The sequence below is a fragment of the Actinia tenebrosa genome, unplaced genomic scaffold, assembly GCF_029948245.1.
Source record: "Actinia tenebrosa isolate PJP-AT-01 unplaced genomic scaffold, QUT_ActTen_1.0 PGA_scaffold16__25_contigs__length_10494907, whole genome shotgun sequence".
Classification (NCBI taxonomy): Eukaryota; Metazoa; Cnidaria; class Anthozoa; order Actiniaria; family Actiniidae; genus Actinia; species Actinia tenebrosa.
In genome coordinates this window covers 639,420-664,320 of record NW_028292576.1, presented here as the reverse complement: position 1 = coordinate 664,320, position 24,901 = coordinate 639,420, and the positions used below count along the sequence as shown (strand labels likewise).

Sequence of the window (24,901 nt, the reverse complement as noted above, 5' to 3'; positions counted from 1 at the left end):
ATTTAAGATCTTTAAAACAATTAAACTATAAATTGGACTTATTTATGCCTATATTAAGAGGTTTATGTTGTATTTTTGTACAAAAAGCGGCTAAGCAGAAAGACGTTGCGTGACAGTGTCGTAAGTGACACGGCGATTTTTTCTAAACGTTTACCGTGTCACTGAAACTCAAAAACACGAGTGCCCACAAATTTTATTTCTGATTTTGGTAGTCCAGTCCTAGTACTAATAATCTGCATAGGGGTGGACTCCGGGTCAGGCCCCACTTCCGAGAAAATAATTTTTGAATCAAGGTACCATATCCAAATTACTTCGAAAGCTCTATAGTGGGGTTCGAATAAATATTATTATCGTTGCTTACTTTTAATAAAGTCAAACAATTCTCACATGAAACCAAACCACAAACATGTGTCTACCTTTAAACCAAGTATGAATTTGCTTGAATGAATGTGCGATTTTTGAGCGACCTTGGCGTAACCCGTAAATTTGGGGTTTCCAAAGTCCGATCCGGAAGGATTTCGATGCCAATGAAAATCGTCGCCAAAAAAAATCGAAAGAATGGGTTTCTGTTCAAAAGAACATGATTTTAGTTCATCACATATGATCATAGTCTCATGCACAAAAAATCAAGGAAATCCATTTTTTATCGAAATTTCAGTGGTCGGTTCTTACGCGGACAGCCTCTTAATTTCTCTATGATACATTTTAACATAAGAAGTTTAAGAAAACATTTCGATGATCTTAAATGCTATCTTGCTTCTCTTGATTTTGAATTCGACGTAATAGCTCTATCTGAGACATGGCTTGGAAATAATGACGATCTTACTTCCTTCAACTTATCTAACTACCATACTCCGGTTTTCCTAAACAGGCCAAATGCCAAAGGTGGCGGCATTGCCCTGTACATTAAAAACAGTTACATAGTTAAGGCTCGCGATGATGTTAGTTATAACAGTGATAAAACTCAAATTATTTTTGACGATTTAGAAAGAAAAAACGAAAAAATCACGGTTGGCGTGACTTATAAACCGCCAAATACAAATATAGATACCCACTCTAAATGTCTCTCAAGCTTACTAGACAATTTACAAAAAAGTAACAAATGCTACATTGCAGGTGATTTTAATATCGATCTTTTGAAATCAGATACTCATGAAGAAACTTCTTCATTCTTTAATAATATGTTATCATACTTGTTTTTTCCTTCAATTGTAAAGCCAACTAGAATAACGGATGCTTCTGCCACTTTAATAGACAATATTTATTCAAATGCACTTGACAGTGTTGATACCACTCATCCTGGTATCTTATACACAGATATATCTGATCATCTACCTGTGTTCCTCCTTCAATATGGCTCTAAAGCTAAGAATTATCACAAAAAGATAACTAAGCGAATCTTTTCAAAATCGGCCAAAGAAGATTTCGTTCAGGATATATCTTCAGCTGATTGGTCAATCATATATGACAGCAAGAATGTTAATATACAATATAAACATTTAATCGAAACTGTTACCAAATCATATGATAAACACTTTCCGTTAAAAACAGTTCGTATCAACTCTAATACTTTAATTCATCCCTGGATAACGTCAGGTATCATTAAATCAATAAAAAGGAAAAATAAGATACATAGAGCTAAACTGAAGAATCCACCTCCCAAGAACATATCTAAGGTTCCGTAATTATCGCAATAGGCTTTATTACATCCAATTTGAAATCACAAGCAAATCCTGCAATCTGATTGGTTCCCTGCAGCAGTGATTTCAGCATAAATTGCACGATTTTGATCTCTATATTGCACGATTTTGCACATCAACTGATATGAACCAATCACAAGAGAGACATGTCATTTTCTAGGCAATGATATCAAGGAATCCATCTGAGTGTTGAGCTCACCGCTTCTTGTGAAAAAAAAGAGCCACGGCTCGAAAAATTTTTTCTGAAGAACGATTTTACCTTCAAAAGTCTTAAAAAAAGACTTAAAAAGCCGTAAAAAGGACTTAAAAAGACCAACTGATCACTTAAAATCGTCAAAAGCATCTTTGTAAAGTAACTGCTTAAGTAAGTTGAAGATATTACAGCGAAAAGCAGTGGGAGAAAATGCAATCGGCATCTTTTGAATGTGACTTCTTTGCGATTGATCGTGGAAAGTGGTTTCCTTTTCAATCTTTAAAGCATAACAACACATCGAAAATACAGTCATTAAAAGAAGTTTTTCTTAAGAAGAAGATTTTTGCTGAGCTACGTGACTTCTTAAGGACAACCGAAGGACTAAACAACCTTTGATTTTTGCTGTTTTGTTGGCACAAGTGTGATCTAAACATGTTGAACAGAAATCGTAAAAATACAAGCAGTGAGCATTATTGGCTGTAATATGGACAACAGCCAGTTCATTACAACCCTTTTGGGCAGGATTGTCTTGCTATTTAATGTAAGTAAACGATTCTTAATACATGTAATGCCTTTTGGTCCGATATAAATTCATTTTAGTTTTGGATTGAAAGTGTTGGTATTCAAAATGAGAATCATTGCTCGATCAGTATAAACAAGTTCTCTTGGCAGCATGTTTGAATCGACTGCTTTTAGATTGTAAGTCATGTCGGTTTAACTGGAAAAAACGTCTTTTTCAAAAAAGATTTCAAAATGGATATAATAAAGTGGTAATTGAACTTCGTGTCGTGCAATTTTGGTCTGAAATCAAACTTGCAATTACAAATCGCACTCCCGCTACGCGGTCGTGCGATTTTGTAATCGCGCGTTTGATTTCAGACCAAATTGCACTCCACTCAGTTCAATTACCATTATAAATCATCTAATTCGATTTACAAAAAAAGAATATTATAAATCATTATTGGAAAATGCACAAGATAACATAAGATCTACTTGGAAGGTAATTAATGAAATCTTAAACAAAAACAAAGCACAACCAAAAGGTATTTCATCTATAGTTTATAATAATAAACGTTATACTAAGTCTCTTGATATTGCCAATGTATTTAATACCTATTTCACAAATGTAGGACCTTCTCTTGCTAAAAAGTTTAGTAACTGTCAAACTAACTACAAAAATTGGCTGAAAATACCAAGCTGTGCTACAAATCTCAGCTTGCCAATTATTTCTCATCTTACAGTTCTGGACAAACTATATAGTCTTGACCAGCAGAAAGCTGTTGGTATTGATGGAATACCTATTAGATACGTAAAAAAAGTTGCTGAATTCATTTGTCAGCCACTTTCTTTTATTTATAATACATCTATAATGACTAATGCATTCCCTGAAGAAATGAAAATTGCTAAAGTTATTCCTTTGTTCAAAAATGGTGATCAAGAATTAATATCTAATTTTAGACCAATATCGTTACTTCCGACATTTTCAAAAATTTTTGAAAAAATTGTATGTGAAAGTTTAACAAATCATTTAGAGTGTAATCTTTTAGGAAAAAACGAAATACAACTTTGGCAGTTCTTGATTTTGTTCAGAGAATAATAGATTCCTTTGATAATGGATGTATTTCTTTGGGTGTCTTTCTTGATCTTTCAAAGGCCTTTGATGTGTCAGTCACGATATTTTGCTGGATAAGCTTTCCTATTACAGTCTTAGTAGTGATACTTTAAGCTGGTTTGAAAGCTATCTCAGAGATCGTAAACAATATGTGTGTGTCGATGGAACTAATTCAAACCTTAAAACAATATCTTATGGAGTTCCTCAAGGTTCTATTCTCGGTCCAATCCTTTTTTTGATATACATGAATGATGCTCAATTTGTCACAAAAACAATTCACTTATTGCTCTACGCTGATGATATGAATCTTCTATGCAACAATAAATGCCTTAGAAAAGCTACTAATATCCTAAACAAGGAGCTACTGTCAGTAAATGATTGGTTTAGGGCCAATAAACTCACAGTCAATTTGTCAAAAACAAAATATATCTTATTTGGAACGCAGCAACGGCTTAGAAATATCGTGGCTTGTGGTGTCCAAGGTCAGTTGTCCCTTAAAAAAGGTCAAAATATTGATAAAACGTCACATACTAAATTCTTAGGTGTACTTTTGGATGAGAACCTTACATGGAGTCCTCAAATTTCTTTTGTGTCAAGAAAAATTGCAAAATCAATTGGAATTCTCTATAAATGCAGACACTATCTTTCTCTTGAAGCTTTAATAAATCTTTATTATAGTTTCATATATCCGTATCTTTCTAATGGCACCTTGATTTGGGGTAGTAACTACAAATCAAGGATTAAACCCATTCACATTCTACAAAAACGAGCTCTCCGTGTAATTACGTTTTCAAACTTCAGAACACCCAGCAGACCACTTTTTAAAAAACTTGACATCCTAAATATTTTTGAAATAACTAAATTTCAGCTCTGTGAACTAGCTTACAAACATTCAAACTCCAATCTAGCAGATATTTTTGAGCATTAGTTTGAGCGGGAATTTCAAGGCGCGTAAACTAGTACTTGATGTAACGATCAAAGCTCGTTCATCTTATTTCTACTATATATTCTTCAAAATACCATAAAGCGATAATAAGTCTATAACTGGGCGTTTGCAAAGTTTCCAAGGATTAACTGGCGATGTCAGGGACATTTCTGTGTCCTAATTCTTGTGGATTTGCGAAAGTTGCTGCATTGGAGATCGCAAGGACCACTGTATTGATAAGGGAACAAGGAGAAAGTTCGACAAAATATAAAGCACACCTGAAGACTGAACAGTATAATAAGTTTAAAAGTATCTTTTCATCCGATGATTGGGAAAGATTTTCAATCGATTTCATTAAATTCCATAAGAAACTCCAAGCCTTAAGAGAGAAAGTTAATAAGTGGAACGTCAAGAAACTAGAAGAAAAATCTAAATTCCTCGATACTTTCTCCCTTAAGAAATGGATTAGTCTTCCAGAAGCTCGAAAGAGAGAACACAGCCTTGCCAACTGCAAAGGATGTGCTATCCGATTTTCTGATATACAGGCATATTTTCCGGTGAATTCACCTCAGCTTAAAGCCAAGGCAAAGAGTAATCCAGTGTTTGCAGCTAGGAGTGCTGCAGAGAAGTTATATACTAAAACCCCTCAAACTAAACCCCTGAAAAATGACATTAAAACAGCTGCTAGGGACATATATAAAGCTGTTGATGGCGTGTTTGAGAAAAGGTTTAACACAAGTTTTGCAGAGGCCCTCTCAAAAGTTACAGAGTTGAACCTTCAACATAAATCAAAAAATGAGAGACGGAAAGAAAGAAGAAACCACTACAAGCAAAATAAAGATAAAATTGAACAACAAATGAATGACACTGCATTTTTGAGGTGAGTTAAATCTAAAACATAATCACTACACTATTATTCACTTTTGATCAACAGAATCTAATCAAAAATACTTAAATCTTGTGGAAATAACTCCTGCTAAAATCCTCCAATCATGCAAATAACAAGAAAAACTAACACTTCCCCGCAATAAAAACAAACACCAGCTCTGATAGCACATCATTTTATTTTTCATTTTCAAAAATCCATCAATTACAATATTCTGACTAATGAAAACTACAAATCTTAGGTTTAATGGTCAAATTCTTTCAATTTTTTTTTCTTTTTAGATGCTATGGTAGTGGACAGTCACTGAATGGGTGGGATAGAGCAAGAAAGGCACTCTGTTTTGAAACCAAAGAAGCTGCAAAGGAAAGGAGAGAAGAAGTAACTTATGGTCCACCAACAAAGAAAGCAAAGAACCACACTGGAAATTTTGATGCAATGAACTGGGATAAAGAAGCACTTAAGGCAGAAATACAAAGTTATGAAGACAAACACAATATTAACTGGAGTGAGCTAGCTAAGAGATATGATGTTACCAACAAAACTAGTCAGTTGACAAAAAATGGTGGGCAAATAATTAAAGAATGGCTCATCTCTGAAAACATTGATGTACAACGCTTTACAACAAAAAGAAAGAGAGATGGTAGTCCTGTGATCAGACGCAAAAAAAGAAAAGGGCAAGGTGGGGAAATAAGTGTTCCTGTAGAAGTAGATCAAAAAGTGCTACGTCAACAGCTAAAGGAAAAACTGAGGTCAAAAGAATATACGATTGGGGAACTGATAGTGCCTCGCCAGGTAAATAATACAAAATATTTTCTAAATGTCACATCCAACCCAGATTTAACTACTCATAATATAATTTACAACAAACTCTATTTTTCTTTTTCGTAGTATGAAAAACTGGTACTTACAAAAAATCTTGAAGTCAAGAAGGTTCAATTTTCAACTGAAGGCAGGAAAGTAACCCTAAAGGAGATACGAGAAAATATGTTAGCAAAACAAATGAAGTACTTAAGAGCAACAAGTAACCAGGATATTAATGGAATGACCAAAGAGCAGCTTCAAGGTGAACTTGAGAGAGTAAATGAGCTAAATGGTATTGACACTAATGACATTTTTAAAATGAAAGAAAAACTTAAGGAAGTAGAAAGAACAAGACATCTTATGGTCTGGCTAGATAATTCCACTGTTGCAAACTCAGGCTACCTAGTTTGTTTGATCAATTGCTTGTATGACCCTGCTGTGTTTTACACAGATGAAGAATACAAGCAGGCATTTGGCAGAAATGTCAATATACAACAAATAATAGAAGAACCCGAGCTTCATTTCATTGCCCGATGTGGGAGCTCAGAGAGTGAACAAATTCTTTACAGTGAGGAAAGGTTGAAATGCATTGCTGGCCTCGGAAATAAATGCACTGAAAGAGTAAAGAATATTGAATTTACTGATAAACTGAGGCTCTGTCATGGGGATATGCCACTTCGAGCCTTTGAAGCCGGCCAACAAAAGGGTGGTAATTACTTTTGCTCTGCTTGTGGCATCCACTGTGACATGGTTTACTGCCTTGACCATGCTCTAAATTGTCATTTTACAAGCCTAAAGGAGAGACAGGATGTCATACTACAAGGAGTTGTGGCTCGAAGAAAATCCATGCAAAAGAAATTAAAGCCTCTTGAAGGTCTTTCAAAAACTGAGCTAGCAGAAGAGTTAGGATCAAGGCAAATTTATGATGGAAAAACAAAGGAAGACCTGAGACAACTACTAACAGAGACCTTGCAAGGAAAACAACGGGTTCCAGCACTTTTGTTTAACACACCAAATGATTCACTCTCTAATTTAGGCCTTGACAGCTATGAAATCCTACCATGTGAACCGCTCCATGACCTGGGTCACCATATTGAGAACTTTTTTGCAGAATTCCCTAAACACTTGTCTAGAGAAGAATCTAAGATCCTGGAGGAGGCCATTTCATTGAGTCTAGCAGGCAAAGACAGCAAGAGATGTGTAGATTTCAGAGTAGCTTTAATTAAGACTGCAGGTTTTGCTCACCAGTCAGGAATATTCTCCCAAGAAGCCCTTCAAACCATTGACACTCTGACTGAGATGCAAAGAATTTTGTACTCTGGTGATAAGAACCGCTCTCCTGCTCAAGTTCTTCGGTATTACAACCAGGCATGGTATCACTCAATACTGCTGCATGACTACATTGTCAACAATCCTAAAAAGCTGACCCTAAGGAAAATGTTTGGTGTGTATTTTCATAACCTCAGTGCACATGCAGGTGATATGTTGAGAATCATCTCTGGGCAATCAACTAATGCAGAAAGGCAAGAGAGGATCTTCAACAGTATCAAGAGGATAACTAAACAGACCAGCAATTACCATCCTGGACACATCATCCCCAACCTATTCATACGCCTTCAGGCAGAGAGAGAACTTGGCCTTCAAGCAAATGATCCAGGGCGACAGCAAGCTCAAGTCAGTAACCTTTCCAAATGTCTACCACAACGAAAGAATACAGTCATCCCTCTCTCCATCATCAAGAAGCATTCAAGAGAGTGGCAGTCTCACCTTCAGCATATAAGTGATTTCTTGCTTGAGGGTGAGAGTGTCTGGTGGAAGAAGACAGACAATGGAATTGAATTTCATGATGTCTCTGATTACCCTGATCCATTATTAAGGGGTCCACAGCTACATCACTTCAGATCTCAAACTCTGTCTAATGAAGAGCATTACCTGAAGAGCTGTTGGGAGGTGTGTGTCAGAGAGAACATAGCAATCCCCTTACACATCATTAGGGTTGACCAGAAAGATGGAACGACAAAGATGGTGCATACATCATACTTAGGTGATGCTGTTCCAAATGATCCTATGCCTGTGCCTGAGCCAAATGAGCCTGTGCCTGAGCCGAATGATTTTATGCCTGTGCCCCAGCTGAATGAGCCTGTGCCTGAGCCGAATGATCTTATGCCTGTGCCCCAGCTGAATGAGCCTGTGCCTGAGCCGAATGATCTTATGCCTGTGCCCAAGCTGAATGAGCCTGTGCCTGAGCCGAATGATCCTGTGCCTGTGCCTGAGCCAAATGAGCCTGTGCCTGAGCCAAACAGTCTTATGCCTGTGCCTGAGCCAAATGAGTCTGTGCCCGAGCCGAATGATCCTATGGAAGAGGTAATAGAAGTTTATCCTGCTCCTGATGAAGTCATTAATCTGAAAGACAGAGACCCCTTTCAAGAGGAGCAAACTATAGAACATACTCACCTGCAAGACCAAGGGTATGAATATGTTGTAAAGAGCAGTCTCTGCAGAGCTATACAAGTACTTTTTGGACCATCAAAAGAACTAGAAACTCTTGACAAGAAGCACTTACATCTGAAAATGCTGAAAGCGAGAAAAAAAAGAGATGAAGAACTAGAACAAAGCTACAACAAAGATTTAGCTCATATACAAGTAAAAGTTCTGGCAGAGAGTAGGAAGAGCCAAGCTATGCTTGTAGAATGGGAAAAGTTATGTACAGTAAACAATGGACTGGTAGCGCCATCGACAGAACAAATGAAGTCTGACAAAACGGCTTCCTGTTTATTAAAGAAAATAAAATACGCTAGAGCTCTTCTAAGGGAGTGGAAAATAGATTTCTATTCTTGAAAAATCGCTGAACAGCTTTGAACGTCGTAAGCGCTAATGTGTAGAAATAAAACAAAGATTTTCAAAGTAAGTTTTTTAAGGCTTCGGTTGGGCTTGAAAGAAATATAATGTAAAACAATGTAAGAATTATATTTAATTTTTATTTCGATATTTCTAGCTTTGGTTAAACAAAATTCTTAACGAAATTTAATTCTATATCATCAATAAAAAGAATACGTACCTGCAGATTCATATGGCTGAATTATACCCCAAATATTTGTTTGTTGATCCAACACGAACAGAGTCCGAGTGAGAACGTCGGTTGTCGATCATAATCAGATTTCATTGCTTTTAAGTACTGTAGTTTGATGTCAGAGATTAAGGCTGCAGAAAATACCTAGCCCTGTTGCTCCTTAGATTTTATGGAACGAAAGAATGCAACTGTTTCTTTCCGAAGGCTTGAAAACAGCATCAAAACTCGTGAAAATAGCGATAATAACCGCCATCTTGGAATTCCTTTTAGCATTTGGCATCTTGAACAATACCGTTGCCATGGCAAACTAGTACCCAGGGTCCCCTCGCCAAAAACTTCGCTGGGGGTCAAAATGTAACCAAGAGCCTGACCTTAATGGTGCTGAGTTCAGCCAGGAAGAGCTTTTTTGCGGCGTTTAATTGACCTCACCAAAGGGGTTCATTCCCCATTTCATTGGATTAGGCTGACTACGGCAGTTCGGGCAGACTTGGCTCTTTGGGAAACCTTTTTGACCAATTTCAATGGTAAATCTTTCTTTTTGGAAGACCATTGGCAAAATTCACAGCATTTGCAGCTTTACACAGATGCTGCAGGTTCCTTGGGTTTTGGGGCCATCTTTGGGTCACACTGGTGCTATGGGACATGGCCACTAGACTGGTCTAGTTTTAATATTGCAGTATTGGAGTTCTATCCCATATCATATCATCAATCATATGTCGAACCAGCGGATCCTGTTCTTTACAGACAATGAAGCCCTTGTTCATGTGATCAACAAGCAGTCTTGCAAAGATACACAACTCATGTTTTTTGTGCGCAAAATGGTTCTGATTTGTCTGCAGCATAACATATTGTTTAAAGCTAAACACATCAGGGGAATCAACAATAGTCTCGCTGATTCTTTATCTCGATTACAGATTTCCAAATTTCATCAGATAGCACCAGCAGGCATGGACCAGGTCCCAGTAGACATACCCCTCCAAATGCAGCCACAGAATTGGCATCCATAATGACAAGGTTAGTTCAAACTAGTTAACAGCCTTCCTCACTTCCTACTTACAGAAGAGCTTGGAAACGGTTTTGTCAGTTTCTGCATAACCTTTTTCCTGGGGCACCATCTACCCTTCCTTTTCCATCTCCAACCATAGCTCTTTTCATAGCTTATCTTTTTGATCGCCAATATGCTGCCTCAACAGTAACAACTTACATCTCGGCCTTGGGCTATTTTCATAAGTTATACGGCTTTCCTGGCCCTACTAAAACCTTTTTCATATCTCAAATGATGCGGGGTGACGCTAAGTCTGGAACTCGTCTTGATAGCCGTTTACCTATAACACTTCCACTCCTTCATCGTATAGTCTTAGCTTCAGTCCAATTGGCTGATTCAAGTTACAATATTTGTGTGTTCCAGGCAATGTGTTTATTTGCATTCTACACTTTTTCTAGGGTTGGTGAGTTCACTCACTCTCCCTCAGGACACAATATTCAGTTGCGACAAATCAAAAAGCTCATTAATCGCAATAACGACGTCGTAGGTATTAAGGTTACCTTTTTTAATTACAAACATTGCTATAACATGCCCCCTATTTCTTTAACATTCTCACATCAGGAAAAATGTTGTCCTGTTCAGGCTTTGCTTTCATATTTTAATTTGAGAGGAAATTCACCGGGCCCTCTTTTCCAGTCACTAACCACAGTCATACAATTCCGCGGGCTTGACCCATCGCGTTATAAAGAACACAGCTTTCGAATTGGTGCTGCTTCTCATGCTGCCGAAAAGGGGTTATCGGATGCTCAAATTAGGATTTTGGGTAGATGGAACTCCAATGCTTTTTATAAGTATATAAAAATTCAAGCTTTATCTTCATAAGCTCTCTCATAGGTTCTAGCAAGGGAAGTTCTTATGATTGAGACGTGTTTTTGTAACTGATTTGCAAGGGCTGCCGCTTACAATTACACATTCCTTGTTTGAGAAAGTCAATTTGGACACCAAGTGACGTTTTAACTGTTTTGCAAGGGCTGCAGTTTACAATTTCACATTTGGTGGGATTTTACAATCTATAATGGAGTCCTTGGTGGCTTGCCTTATCTCATACTTAAGTCCAGTGACTTTGTAACTGACTTGCTAGGGCTGCGGCGTACAATTTCACAAATAGTGGTTGATTGTTCATTATAGTTGAATACTTAGTGGCTTGCCTTATCTTCTACTTAAGCCCAGTGACTTTGTAACTGATTTGCAAGGGCGGTTGTTTACACAAATTCACATCTAATGGGCATTAATTATTTATTTATTTACCTCCTAGTATTTGATCTCAGTTTTTGATATTGAGTTGATTCCATTGTTACTTGCTGGAATGATTTATTTTTCACATGTATAGATGAATTTGTCCCGAAAGTTTTAATTAGAGATGCAAATTCTCCTCCATGGATCGATAAAGAAATCATACAACTAATCAAAAAAAAGAACAAGGTACGCCGTCGTGCAAAGTTGAAGTACACTCCACAACTTTGGGGTAAATTTCGCAACTTACGAAATCAAGTTAAAAAGCTAGTTAAGTATAAAAAGCGTAGACATGTATCTGACCTTAGCGAGTCTGTTAAAGAGAATCCTCGTAAATTTTGGTCTTATTATAAGGCAATCACTAAAACAAATATAATTCCAGCAGTAGTTAAGTTAGGGTCAGTGCAAGCAAACACTCCTATTGATCAGGCTAATGTGTTTAATGCTTTCTTCCAATCGGTTTTTGGTCTGGCTGATCAGGGAAATGTAACTGATTGCCTACCCGACGTTGGCTATAGTATAGATCACACATTAGACACATTGAATATAAGTACTGACAAAGTTCTTGACCAATTAAAGCAACTCAATATGAATAAGGCATCGCTAGGTATTCCGACTAATAGTCCAGTCATCCTATGAAATTTTGGGGGGTGGGGTTGGAACAAATTGCAACAGAATTTTTCTCAATGCTGTTTGACCCGTTAGGGTAAGTAATCAACATACTAAAAGTCCCAAAATATCCCTTCGGTGGAACATTCCTAAAAACGGCTTTTCATATTATCAAGAATTACACAGGAAGCCCAATAATGGGAAAATATCAATTTCCCAAACAAATATATGTAAACTTGTTTCCTTCTCTAATTTTACATTGTGCTGAGGCACGTATATCAAAATTAAGTATAATCTTGTCAATATTCAAACAAAAAAGATAATAACTGGACAGTTTTTTTTCAATATATAAAAATGTAAATACCACAGGAAGCCCACACTTTGTAAATTTATTATAAGATAATTAAATGGGTCCTAAAAATAAGTATTTTGATAGTAATGAATCACTTCTATACTTATCTATCTCTTATAAGTGCTTTTTTCATCTATTGAGAAGCCAGGATTTAAGAAATTTGAAAACAAACACCTGAATTTGTTTCCAGACCTCTCTTCAGAAAAGGTAAGTGATGCTTTAGAAATTCAATGAAAGGCCAGCACACTGCCATGCCATGGATGCAATATATGGATATGATCGATATCCTCACAAAATTCCAAAAGGCTAAAACAAAAGGCAATTGGGACCTTCACATACAATCCGTTCATGAAATGCTGCCCTATTTTGCTGCCTCGGGACACAATATTGCAAATGATGGCTGACCTTGAAGATAAGAACCCTGAAGTGTGTAAGAGTTTCCAGGAGGGTCTACATGTCGTGCGCAGAAGTGGATAGATATTGGGCGGGACTGTCTACTGACCTGACCATTGAGCAAGTACTTATGAGAAGTATAAAAACAAGTGGCGGTCTTACCAGGGGGCGTGGAATGACAGGAGTGCAGCGATTGATATGGGTGATGTCCATGCCTATGTGTGCAGCAGTTAACAACGCTATGCAGAGTCTAACAGGAGTCGACTATTACACTAGTGAGCAGCATATAGACACATCAATAGCTAGACAACAGCGCGACTTTAAAGATACAATGGAATTAGTTGCCTATCTTCACTCAAGAAATCCGTTCTGTGCAGATCCTTCACTACGAAGTATTTCGACAGGCGTAGTTGCAAAAGAAAAGATCAACGCAGATAAAGCCAAACAAGTAGGAGAAAGTATACTTGTTTCAATGAAGAGTAAGCTTGTACATGAACACAATTTCAAAAAGAAAGTACAAGCTGTAACGCTTGCCGCCAAGACCACCATCAATGTGAAAGGGATGACTGTTCAAATAGATTCCCAGCTCCTGTTCCAAAGGTTCGTTCACGTTTCCACTCGCGGAAGGTATGACATTCCAAAAGAACTGTTCCAGCTTGAAATGTTACCCTCCAGCACTATTTGATGCTTCTCTCCTGCCACCACAGGCAAACAAACTTGCCTATAGCCAACGCTATCTGGGAGGAAGTGAAAGATAATTTTGCGTCTGAGCTTCCAAAGCAAGAATATGCGTTTGTGCTGGATGGCGGTGCCCTACTTCACAGAGTTTCATGGCCTCGTCGTGGTCTGACGTACGATGAAATATGTGACTTATACATCCAGTATATAAGTTTTAGGTATCCCGGCAATGTCATAACTGTTTTCGATGGTTATGAAGATGGCCCTAGTATAAAGGAATGTACCCAAATGAGACGTGCAGGACAATATGAGGAGACAGTGAGCTTTCAACCAGACATAGAGATGAAAGGCAAAAAGGAGCACTTTTTGTCAAATGCCTCCAACAAACAACGGTTTATCCTGCTAAGCGCAAAACTTCAATCAGCTGCAACTACCACAGTTCATGATCCTGGTGACGCTGATCTTCGTATTGTGCTCACTGCCATTGATATGAGTCAATTGTTTCCAACTATTCTAGTCGGTGATGACACAGACTTGCTGATTCTTTTGTTGTACCACGTAAACAGTACAAGCGTACACGACATTTTTTCAAGCCAGAGCCAAAACTAAGATCTACGAAAAGAAAAATGTGGGACATCAAGAAAACAAAGTTGACTTTGGGGCCCCGTAATACTTGGGTGCGATACCACTTCTCGACTTCACGGAATTAAAGAAGTTTAAAATAGATGAGAGTTTCCATCAGCAGGCAAAAGTTTTCGGATGTCAGGCAACCACAAAGAACGATCTGATTGCTGCTGGAGAAAAAGCGATTTTATCTATGTACGACAACATAAACGATAAAACGCTTGATGAGCTTCGATATACAATTTTTTGTAAAAAGGTTTCTACTGGATCTTCATTTGTTCAGCCAGAAAACTTATCACCAACATCTGGAGCAGCTGCATACCAAAGCATGAGAGTGTTCTACTTCCAACAATGGAAAATGAACAACACATTAACACCTTCCAATTGTGGTTGGCAGATTGTGGATGGCAAACTGCTTCCTATCAAAACAGATCGTCCAGCAGCTCACAACGCACTTCTTGAGATAATCAGATGCAATCCCAAGTCAAACTGCAACAATAATTGATGTACTTGTAAAAAGTATAACTTGGATTGTTCTTCTGCATGCGGTACCTGTCAGGGTCACATCAGTTGGATTATAGGTGGTGAATGCATTCAGTACTGTTTGCAAAGATGATTTAATAATGATAGGGGTTTTTCAAATGATATATTGTTAAATTTCTATGTTTTATAACAAAATAATAAATTTACAAAGTGTGGGCTTCCTGTGGTATTTACATTTTTATATATTGAAAAAAACTGTCCAGTTATTATCTTTTTTGTTTGAATATTGACAAGATTATACTTAATTTTGATATACGTGCCTCAGCACAATGTAAAATTAGAGAAAGAAACAAGTTTACATATATTTGTTTGGGAAATTGATATTTTCCCATTATTGGGCTTCCTGTGTAATTCTTGATAATATGAAAAGCCGTTTTTAGGAATGTTCCACCGAAGGGATATTTTGGGACTTTTAGTATGTTGATTAACTTACCCTAACGGGTCAAACAGCATTGAGAAAAATTCTGTTGCAATTTGTTCCAACCTAAACCACAGGATGACTGGACTATAAGCTTTTGCGAGCGTGTGCAGTAGAAATTGCACCATCGTTAAGTCAACTATTTAATATGTCTTTACAGACTGGGTCTTTCCCTAAAGAATGGAAAGACACTAACCTAGTTCCTGTGAATCTGAATCAAAGGCTGAAGTTACTAATTATAGAGGTATATCATTACTTAACACGTTATCTAAGATACTAGAAAAGCTAGTGTACAATGAGATTTTTGATTATATTTCAACACATATTACGCAGTGGCAACATGCTTTTCTACCAAGTAAGTCTACTGTTACTCAATTAGTTCAAGTTGCACATGATTTTGCTAAAGCCTTAGAGAGGAAAAAACAAGTTGATGTCATCTATCTTGATTTTTCCAAGGCATTTGATCGAGTTCCCTATGAGAAGCTGTTATTTAAGCTTCAAAAGCCTTGGTATTAGTGGTTCTTTATTATCTTGGTTCAGATCTTACTTGACTGGTAGAAGACATAGGGTTGTTTTGAATAACGAAGCGTCTGATTATTTATCTGTGACTTCCGGAGTTCCTAAGAGTTCAAATTTGGGTCCACTTCTGTTTTTGATCTTCATCAATGATATGCCTAAGGTCATCTCAACAGGAATAGTTTTACCTCTTTTTGCTGATGATTCTAAATGTTTTAGATTGGTTTTAGGTCAGGATGATGGAGACCAGTTACTGGACGATATGAATGAATTATTCAAGTGGTCTTGTACATGAGGGATGGAATTTAATGTTTCCAAGTATAAGGTTTTAAGAATAGCACGTGTGAAGTCCATTATTGACAGAGATTATTTTCTTGGGGGAAATAAATTAAAGCGGGTTAGTGTTGAGAAACATCTTGGCGTATTAGTTAGTGATGACTTGAGTTGGAATAATCACGTAGATCATATTACCTCTAAAGCTCAACGTATGTTGAATCTACTTCATAGAACATGTAGAGATATTGATGATATTAAGACTAAGAAGTTACTTTATATAACTTGGGTGCGGTCACGACTAGAATACGCTAGTGTGGTATGGTCACCATTTACTAAGAGTAATGTGGTTAAGTTAAAACAAATACAACGCAGGGCCACTAGATTGATATTAGGCAAGCAACTATCTGAATATGAGCGTCTAACTAAGCTGAATTTACTACCATTGCAATATCGGAGAGAAATTTCTTATTTGATATTTTTCTTCAAGTGTTTTAAAAACTGGTACCAATTAGATATATCTAGATATGTTTCGTTTCGTACATGCGTTAGACCGCTTCGCAATATTGATTATTTGACACTTTAGTTTTTGTATTTAATTATTAGTTTTAATTCAGTTATGGTAGTTATTAATTAGTATATTATTTATTTGTGTTAATTATTAATATAGTATTTTTAGTACTGTTTAATAAACGAGCAGGAGTGTTTTATCGGGTATAAAACACGAGGCGTAGCCGAGTGGTTTTAGACCCGATAAAACACGATCTGCGAGTTTATTAAACGGCTTAAAAAACTCCTGATGTATGTTCTCATACTGTACCGAATTCTTTACGAAATAAACCAAGTTTGATAGAGAAAATCCAAGTTAAAGTTTATGCAAATGAAGACGAATCTATATCAGATATAAAACCTCCTTCATGGTCATGATTTCTATTTTGTTTCCTTCATGAATTATTAATGCGTTTTTTAAATTTATTTAATTTGTAATTAGTTTTTCTCGTATATATTTTTGGCTATAGTATATATTTTTAATCTCGACTAGACTATATAAAGGAATCTTGAATTCTGTTGTAATGTATTTGAAATTTGATTAAATAAATAAATAAAAAATAAGTAAAAGTATGTTAAGAACAAAGCAAACAGCCAAATTATTAAATTTTTGCTTTCATTTTATGGATTCGATCTAATATGCGACAGTTCATGTGTTCATTTGCCAATTGGGAATTTCTTGTTTCAATTTTATAAGACTAAAAGATTCAAGCTGTTTATGCAATGACTTGCGTAAGAGAGAGTTTAAGGTTACGTGATGACCTTATTGTGTGATACGATATACTATTACATATCTTACATTTTTTAGGGTGTTGCTAAACCCCGAAACACCGAAACACCGAAACAGTACCAAAACGAAACACCAGTGTACAAATACTTTTCAATATAATAGTTAAAAGTAGTAGATTAATGAATCTTTTGATTTTGAGAGCAACTGACATCATTTAAGACCAGTTTACAATGTTTCAAGAATCGAATATCTGGAAAGTTTTATGTCATCACCTTGCACACATTGCGGGCGGCCACACGGGAGCCTGGCTTTATATTGCTGGTGGTGATGGATATGATGCAAAAGTTACTCTGTTGGCGGTCGCTCGATCAATCCAAAGACGAAAACACGGGGAGGGATAGGACGTCCGAAATTGTCAAACCACCCGTGGAAATCAAGCTATTGGATACCGCTATTCACTACTTCTTATAGCGTGTTTATACTTTTCGTTTCTACTGTGCCGGCCGTATTTATTGTATCTTTATAAAGTTTAAAGCATATAATTTAGTGTATTATAACTATGAGCTACGCCGAAGTAACCGCTGGGTACAAGTCCGTTAAGGAAAGTACAGCTAAAGTCGACTACTCTGCGTTCCAGCAGAGCACTGAAGATGATGCCCTGGCAATTGCAATTGCCAGGTCATTAAAGGTAAGCAAATATCTGACAATATCTCGATCTCGCATCCTTTTTACAGTATTTTGAAGGCAAACGGTATTATGGTTATATGTTAATTGCATACAAGTAAGATCATATATATTCTCACAGGACAATGATCACGACAATACCCTCAGCGAGGACGAATGTTTGGCATCAACTCTTGGTACCAACTCAAAGGTACATCACTAAACTATTTTGTATGCTTTGTAAACTATATCATGCTTCCATACGATACTACAGACATCAAGATCGGGCAATTTTGCAGCAACAGTTACTGAATTACGTGTCAACCAATAGAAATTGGTCATATATTAATGCCTTCAACTAAACATAATTCTTGAACCAAACGACATTAGCCAGATCAGAAAGAAAGAAAGAAAGAACCGGAATTACGTTTTACCTTTTAATTTGCAAAACTTAGAAAAATTCTCTTCTTCTTAAAAAGCCGCCATTTTGTTATCACGAGGTGGCCCCTCCTGCTCACGCCCCTGTTTACTAATGTTTTATCAGGAAGCCATTTTATACAATATGGTTTTCAAATGGGTCCTAAATTAACATAAATATGTAATATAAATATAACTTAACATATAAATACAAAAATACACTTATTTCAATAAAGTTAGTCACCAAAAACCTAGAAAGCTGAGATCACTGAGCATCATGGGAAACTTTTCATATCAAAAAAAGCATATATATATACAAAGCTTTTTTAATGCAAACTGCAGCTCCATGATGCTCAGAAGAGGTGAGACTGTAACCTGTAAAAGATTCGCAAGTCCATGAACAGTTATCAAGCGGTTGAACGTGTAAAATGAATCTACCCATAATCCTTGTCAGCCTCAGCTTTATAGCTTTTCAGGTGACTATTTTTATTGAAATAAGTATATACATTTGCTGATTCAGTCCAGTCATATAGCGGAAAAAAGAGACTTGAAAAAAAGTCAATGGTAGTACTGCCCAAGCGTAGTCATTTCTCAGCTTTGCGCAAACATGAAATTGACGCAATTATTAGTTGGGTATAATAGAATGGAAAAAAGGTATTTTGCAACGTATGTTTTCTTTTCTTAATATCTGACGGATTCAATGTACTTTGAATTGTAGGACGACGACAATGACGATCTTAATGTCGCTCATATGCATACTCCAAAACCAAGAATATCGTGCGTAGCAGAAACACCAGGAAGCATTTACCAACCAATAGATAGCTCTGACGAAAGTGATGAATTACAGGAACCTTCAAGCAGGCAAAAGCTGAACTCTTTTCTTGAAAGCAAGGATGTCAGTCCTGTCCGCTATCAGTTGAAAACTGCTTGGGGTGTTGTTGGAGACAGAACAAAGCGATACTACACCAGAAAAGCAAGGGAAGTTGTTTCTGCAGCCCTTGACGAAATTGCGCCTAATGATGCTGGAAAACTCTGGAGTGCCATTGCAATCTCTGCATCTCTAAAGCCAGACTCTTCATCTGAGAATGAAGAGAATCTTGATATCACACTAACTGAATCTCTAACCGAATGTTATAACAATGCGAACCATTGGAGTACGAGAAGACAACTACTCTCTATTATGGCTGACAAAGTTAGTTTCAAAATGTTACAAAGGTGGATCCCTGGACTTACAAGATATAGATTTAATATTGCTCGCCACCATCAACTTCTGCATGGTAGGGGTTCACCTGTCTCAACCCCCTGTTACCGAAGAATGCATGTTTCTACCAAGCAATTGGACCATTTCTTGGATTTCATCACCAGTGCCCATATCATACAAGATTTGCCATTTGGTAGAAGAACTTTAAAGTTATCGAATAAAGAAGAAATAACTGTGCCAAATGTGGTGAGAAATGTCATACCAGAACGAATTATCCAGCAATATGAAGAGTTTTGCAAGGAAACAGGCTTTTCACCTATGGGAAGAAGTACCCTTCTCCGAATATTGAATACATGCTCTGCATCTGTTAGAAAATCCCTACAAGGATTGGATTATTTTAGTGCTGATGGAGCAAAGTCTTTTGACGACTTGGAGGAGGTCGTTCAGAAAATCGGAGATAGCGGCGGTGTAGCACCGTCATGTGCCAAGGAAAAGAAAGAGAAGCTGAAATTAGCGAAGCGGTATCTAAAGGGTGACTACAAGGTAACTTTTCACACCAACTGATATGGATATACAGTATAAAGTCGATAAAACTTTAAAAAGTACCACTACATTTGATGAATCGTCTCCGTTATACTTTTCTGCTAAGTTAATGACATAATTTTGTTAATTTAATAGGTTCATGTGTCAAATAATTCCACTGTAGCAGACCACTGTAGATTCTACGCACTCAGCCGTCCAGACGACAAAGATTACCTCACTGCCTGTGATCATGACCATGATGACCTCTGTGATCGCTGTCAGGGACTTTCGTCCGTCATTCACGAAATCGAAGAGGGCTTAGAACAAGCAGCTTGCTCTAAAGATACAAAAGAGGAATTAAATTTTGTTATCACACATGCTAAACATAACATCAATGCATGGAAAGCCCATCTGATGCGTTCAGTGAATCAGGATGAATGCCGACTGGAAATCTTAAAGGCACTTGATACAACATCAGTATTACTCGTATTGGACTGGGCAATGAAATATCTGCCAAGAAAGTTTAGAGAGAGCCAAAGCGACTGGTTTGGGAAGCGGGGAATCCCATGGCATATCACAGTTGCGTTTAGAAGGTCAGATAATGGTGACATGGAAATGCTGACGTTTGTTCACATTTTTGAGGCTAGTAACCAGGATAACTGTGCTGTCCTTGCCATACTGAACGACGTGTTTTGTCAACTGAAGTTTGTTATTCCAGAGTTACAAACGATTCATCTTAGACAAGACAACGCAAGTTGCTATCACTGCGCACTTACGATACTCGCAGCTTATCAGGCAGCAAAGATGAATAATCTTATTCTTAAGAGTATGGATTTTTCGGACCCGCAAGGGGGAAAGGGCTCTTGCGATCGGAAAGCTGCTACAATCAAATCCCATATGGCAGTTCATCTAAATTCTGGTAATAACATCGAAACTGCAGCACAAATGAAAGAAGCCATTGATTCATTTGGAGGAGTTTCTGGAGTCGAATTGAGGCTCTGCGGTCCTACAGACTATAAGAGGATTAATAAAGTCAAATGGCCAGGAATTAGTCTCATTAATAATATCCAGTTTAGCGAAGAAGGTTTAAAAGTTTGGAGAGCATACAATATTGGCCCTGGTAAATCCATACCATGGGAAAATCTTGATGCTCCTGGTCAAGAAGAGGTCCCAGAAATCGTGTTAAAGGAAAGTAAGACCGCAGAATCAAAATCAAGTTTTGTCTTAGTTAAGCCAAGAAAATCAGCCAAACCACCGCCTCTCTCTCAACAAGAAGACCATCCAGCGAATACTGATCGTGAAACCCAGGTAAAAGAACGTCCTCTTGATCAGCACCTGTTTGCTTGTCCAGAGGAGGGATGCATCAAGTCTTATCAGAGGCATTCCTCCCTCGAAAGGCATTTAGACTGTGGCAAACATAAACGCACTCTTGAGAACGAGACCCTTTTTGACCGGGCAATTTTGGGATATGCATCAAGACTTGAACGTGGTTATACAGCTGTACCCAAAATTTTGCACACTGAATTTTGTCACTCATCAGATGGTCCATGTCTACCAATGGGATGGGCTCTGAAGTCTTCCAGTGAACGTAAACGATTTTCAGCTAAACAAAAAGATTACTTGAAGGCCATATTTGAAATAGGGCGGCAATCTGGCCAAAAGGCTAACCCCTCCAATGTTTCACAAGCAATGAGGACAGCTTAAGACACTAATGGAGAACGCCTTTTTGCTAGTGATGAGTTTCTCACTACGAAACAGATAGCTAGCTTTTTTTCACGAATGGCAGCTAAGCGCAACGTTGACAATGACGAAGAGCCGATGAGTGATGACGAAGAACTAGATGAAATGCAATGCCAGTCCGACCTTCAAGAACTGAAGAACGAAATTTTATCCGAAATGTCGATACAGCATGCGCATCCTATTGTGTATGATGCACTCAATTTATGTGATCTGGTCCAAAAATCGAAGCTCTCATCCTTTAACATTGCAATGCTGCAGAACATTTGTCTGGCTTTTGGACTTGATACCTCCAGCGTAAGAGTTAGGCGAAAGAAGCCATACGTGGAAATGTTGACAAATCTTGTTATGAGCTGTGAATGTCAGAACAAAACGTAGGAGCATAAAAGAAATGAAGTCTACCTTCGAGCTCTGCTAATGAAGGACTTAACTAACATTTTAAGAAAAAAACTTGTTATAATATCGCTAAACAACACCGGAACTACACACAACATAACGACACCCACATAATGGTGGGGTTTGTGTAAAAAATAATCTTTAAACTGAAGCTCTTTGATGACTACATTGCTACCCAAAATGAAACATTACTTTACAACAATTCACTTCAAAATAGCAAAAAATACATCATTATTTAGCGCTCGCCTCTCACTAATGCGACCCAGGCTCGATCCCTCGACTCGGAGCAGGGGCGTAGTTATAGGGGGGGGGACAAGTGGGCCAGTCCCTGGAAACAAAATGGCGACTTTTTAGACGGCGTTTTTCCTTTTTCGTTTCGTAAAATTAAAGCGTAAAACGTAATAACGTCTTTCTATATTCTTTTTTTTTTTTTTTTTTTTTTTTTTTTTGTGCTCCCTCTATTATTTGGGTCCCCCTTTGAAAAAAATCCTTTTATAGTTAGGGCCCTTCTTGTAACTTTTTTTTTCATAAATCTGCAAGAGAAGGATCTCACTTGCTTATGTATCACAAGTACTGAATTTCAGCTTAGTGTTATAGCATTTACTACAGTATATACACGTCATTTCAGTTACTCACCAAAGTAATATGTTCCATGTCATGCGACAAGGCAGTAACATCTTGCGAATCAAAAATCGATCTACAGTCTCTGCAAATACCTAGAGTCATATAAAAAATGATAAAAAAGCGGAGTGTCAAACTAATCAGTCACAAAATTGCAAAATGTCATTTTGTTATATCCCGCCCTCCCCCCCCCCCCCCCCCCCCCCCCCCCCCCTTTCCGGCCCCAGACATCCAGGCTATGTGTCTTGGCTTGTAGACAGTTTCAGTTCGTGCCTACTGTGATCATTCCTTACAAATGTGAACTTGCATATTAATTTCAGCAAAAGCAGTTACCTGAGCCAACAGGAACGAATACACCTGTTTTTTGAAAAATAATCTTGAACACTTCTTTTCCTATTCCTCTTTCTCCTTTGCTGGTGGTCTTATGCTTCGCCAGTTCTTCTGGTACTCTACAAAGGTTTTCCCCCTGCGCCATCCAACACCAAGTTTTGAACGGTGATATGGGAAAATGTTTAGAGCACTTTTATCTTGTTGCTGCGCGTAAAAGATACCGGCTCGATTTCTCTTCATTATCAATACCAGAGAAAGTCTAGGTGAACTCGAACTTATGATTGGCTACTTCTTCCAAGAATTACTATTCAGTAGCGCTTTGATAAATTGATCTGAAATATTTAACAGATCGGCAAGTGACTGTCATAGATATACCGAGAAAGCATTCCAGCGTGCAGATTGTGTCGTTGGACCATAGTGCACCGACCACCATTATTTTTTTATTATAAAACGAAGGAGAAGTTTGTCTTTCATCAAGCTGGCTCCTTAGAAGTTAGAATATCCTGCTGGAATCTGTAGGAATCGAATTTAGCATACTGTTCCGTATATTTCCTAATGAAATCTGAATAGTTATTTGTAAAGAAACGCGAACTGTCGACTGATACTGATAGATGGTATTTTCGGAAATCGGTTGTAAACAAGCCAATGGTTGCCAATTCTAATTTCTTGATAACTCAAATGAATGGAGCAACGGAAAAAACCTTTTCATGTTGAAGGTTAGTATATTAATGTTTTATTTTATTTGTATAGCCTAGATTTGAAAAGTATTGATGTTTCAAGGGAATTTATTTCGAGAAGTCTTTAGTCACGCAATCGCCAAACAATGATTTCTGCATATTTAATGAGTCAAAATAAAAGCTCTCGCAAAAAGCGCACAATTATTTCCCCAAAATAAAATATACATATTTCGAAAGAGCAGTTTCCTAATAGCTGTTGACTGTAATCTCATAAGATTTGGAAGGATGGCACATGGGGAAACTCGCAGTTTTCGAGATGCACTAACGAGCATTGTAACTCGGTGCCCTTTGCTTTTCATCGTGTTAAATATTCCAGAGTTGTTCGAATTTTTATAAATCTACTCTTAATGAGCAAATAAGAGTTGTACTTTTGGCAGAAAGTATTAGAAGGCTATTTGGATCAATAGTTTTGATACACGGACCAAGCGAAAGTAAGCAATTTTCAGCCATCTTTTGGCAGCGAAAATCGTCCGTGGAGCTCCAAAACGATTTTTCCCTTTTTCTCGAAAACAAAAGAGTATTTTTCGAAACTAACCACACAGCGTTACGTACTTCATCATACACTACTAAAATCCAAAAGTAGAGCGAATTCGAAAATTTGAGCCTTTCCGCCGTATGTTTGATTTTTACAGACAGTCGCTCTTAAGAGCGAATGTCTGTAAGGATCGAGAATCGCCGGACAAAACCAAAAAATCAAATTCCATTTTATTTTACCAAAAGATACCTTTGGGTGGGTAGTCTTCGAAATGCATGTCCAAAAAGTCTGGCGATTTTTATTTTTTTCAAAATTCGCGAAAGTTGAAAAGAACCGCCGACAGTCATTTTCCGGCGACTCTATTTCCATAAAATTAGGCATGTTTAGGGAGTGCTCGTGCTCTAAGGAAAAATCCTATGGCATTGAAATTTTGTCCGTACATTGTTCATCATTTCTTGTTTCCAAAGATGTAAATCACTTTGACATCTGTTGAATTCAAGCTAAGATCTCTGCCATCAACTTCCACCAACTAGGAGCGATAAGCTTCGAGCCTAAAATTGAGGTTAGTTTGCGACGCTATATTGAAGAGAGTATATTTTTTTCCACATAAATTTTAATATTCTTTGAAAGCCCTATCATTGGGCTTTCATCG

At 37.4% G+C, this 24,901-nt stretch overlaps 1 protein-coding gene and 2 pseudogenes across 1 annotated transcript; all 3 read left to right on the top strand.

Annotated features, from left to right (window-relative positions):
- The first annotated feature begins 4,434 nt into the window (after positions 1 to 4,434).
- On the top strand, positions 4,435 to 9,569 carry LOC148910499 (uncharacterized). Its single transcript, XM_089031399.1, has 3 exons — positions 4,435 to 5,310; positions 5,598 to 6,108; positions 6,205 to 9,569. The coding sequence occupies exons 1-3, from the start codon at positions 4,586 to 4,588 to the stop codon at positions 8,953 to 8,955; spliced, it is 3,987 nt and encodes a 1,328-aa protein (XP_088887525.1). The 5' UTR covers positions 4,435 to 4,585; the 3' UTR covers positions 8,956 to 9,569.
- Positions 8,992 to 10,194, top strand: LOC148910498 (uncharacterized; annotated as a pseudogene).
- A 2,460-nt stretch (positions 10,195 to 12,654) lies between these two features.
- On the top strand, positions 12,655 to 14,626 carry LOC148910497 (uncharacterized; annotated as a pseudogene).
- Positions 14,627 to 24,901: the final 10,275 nt, after the last annotated feature.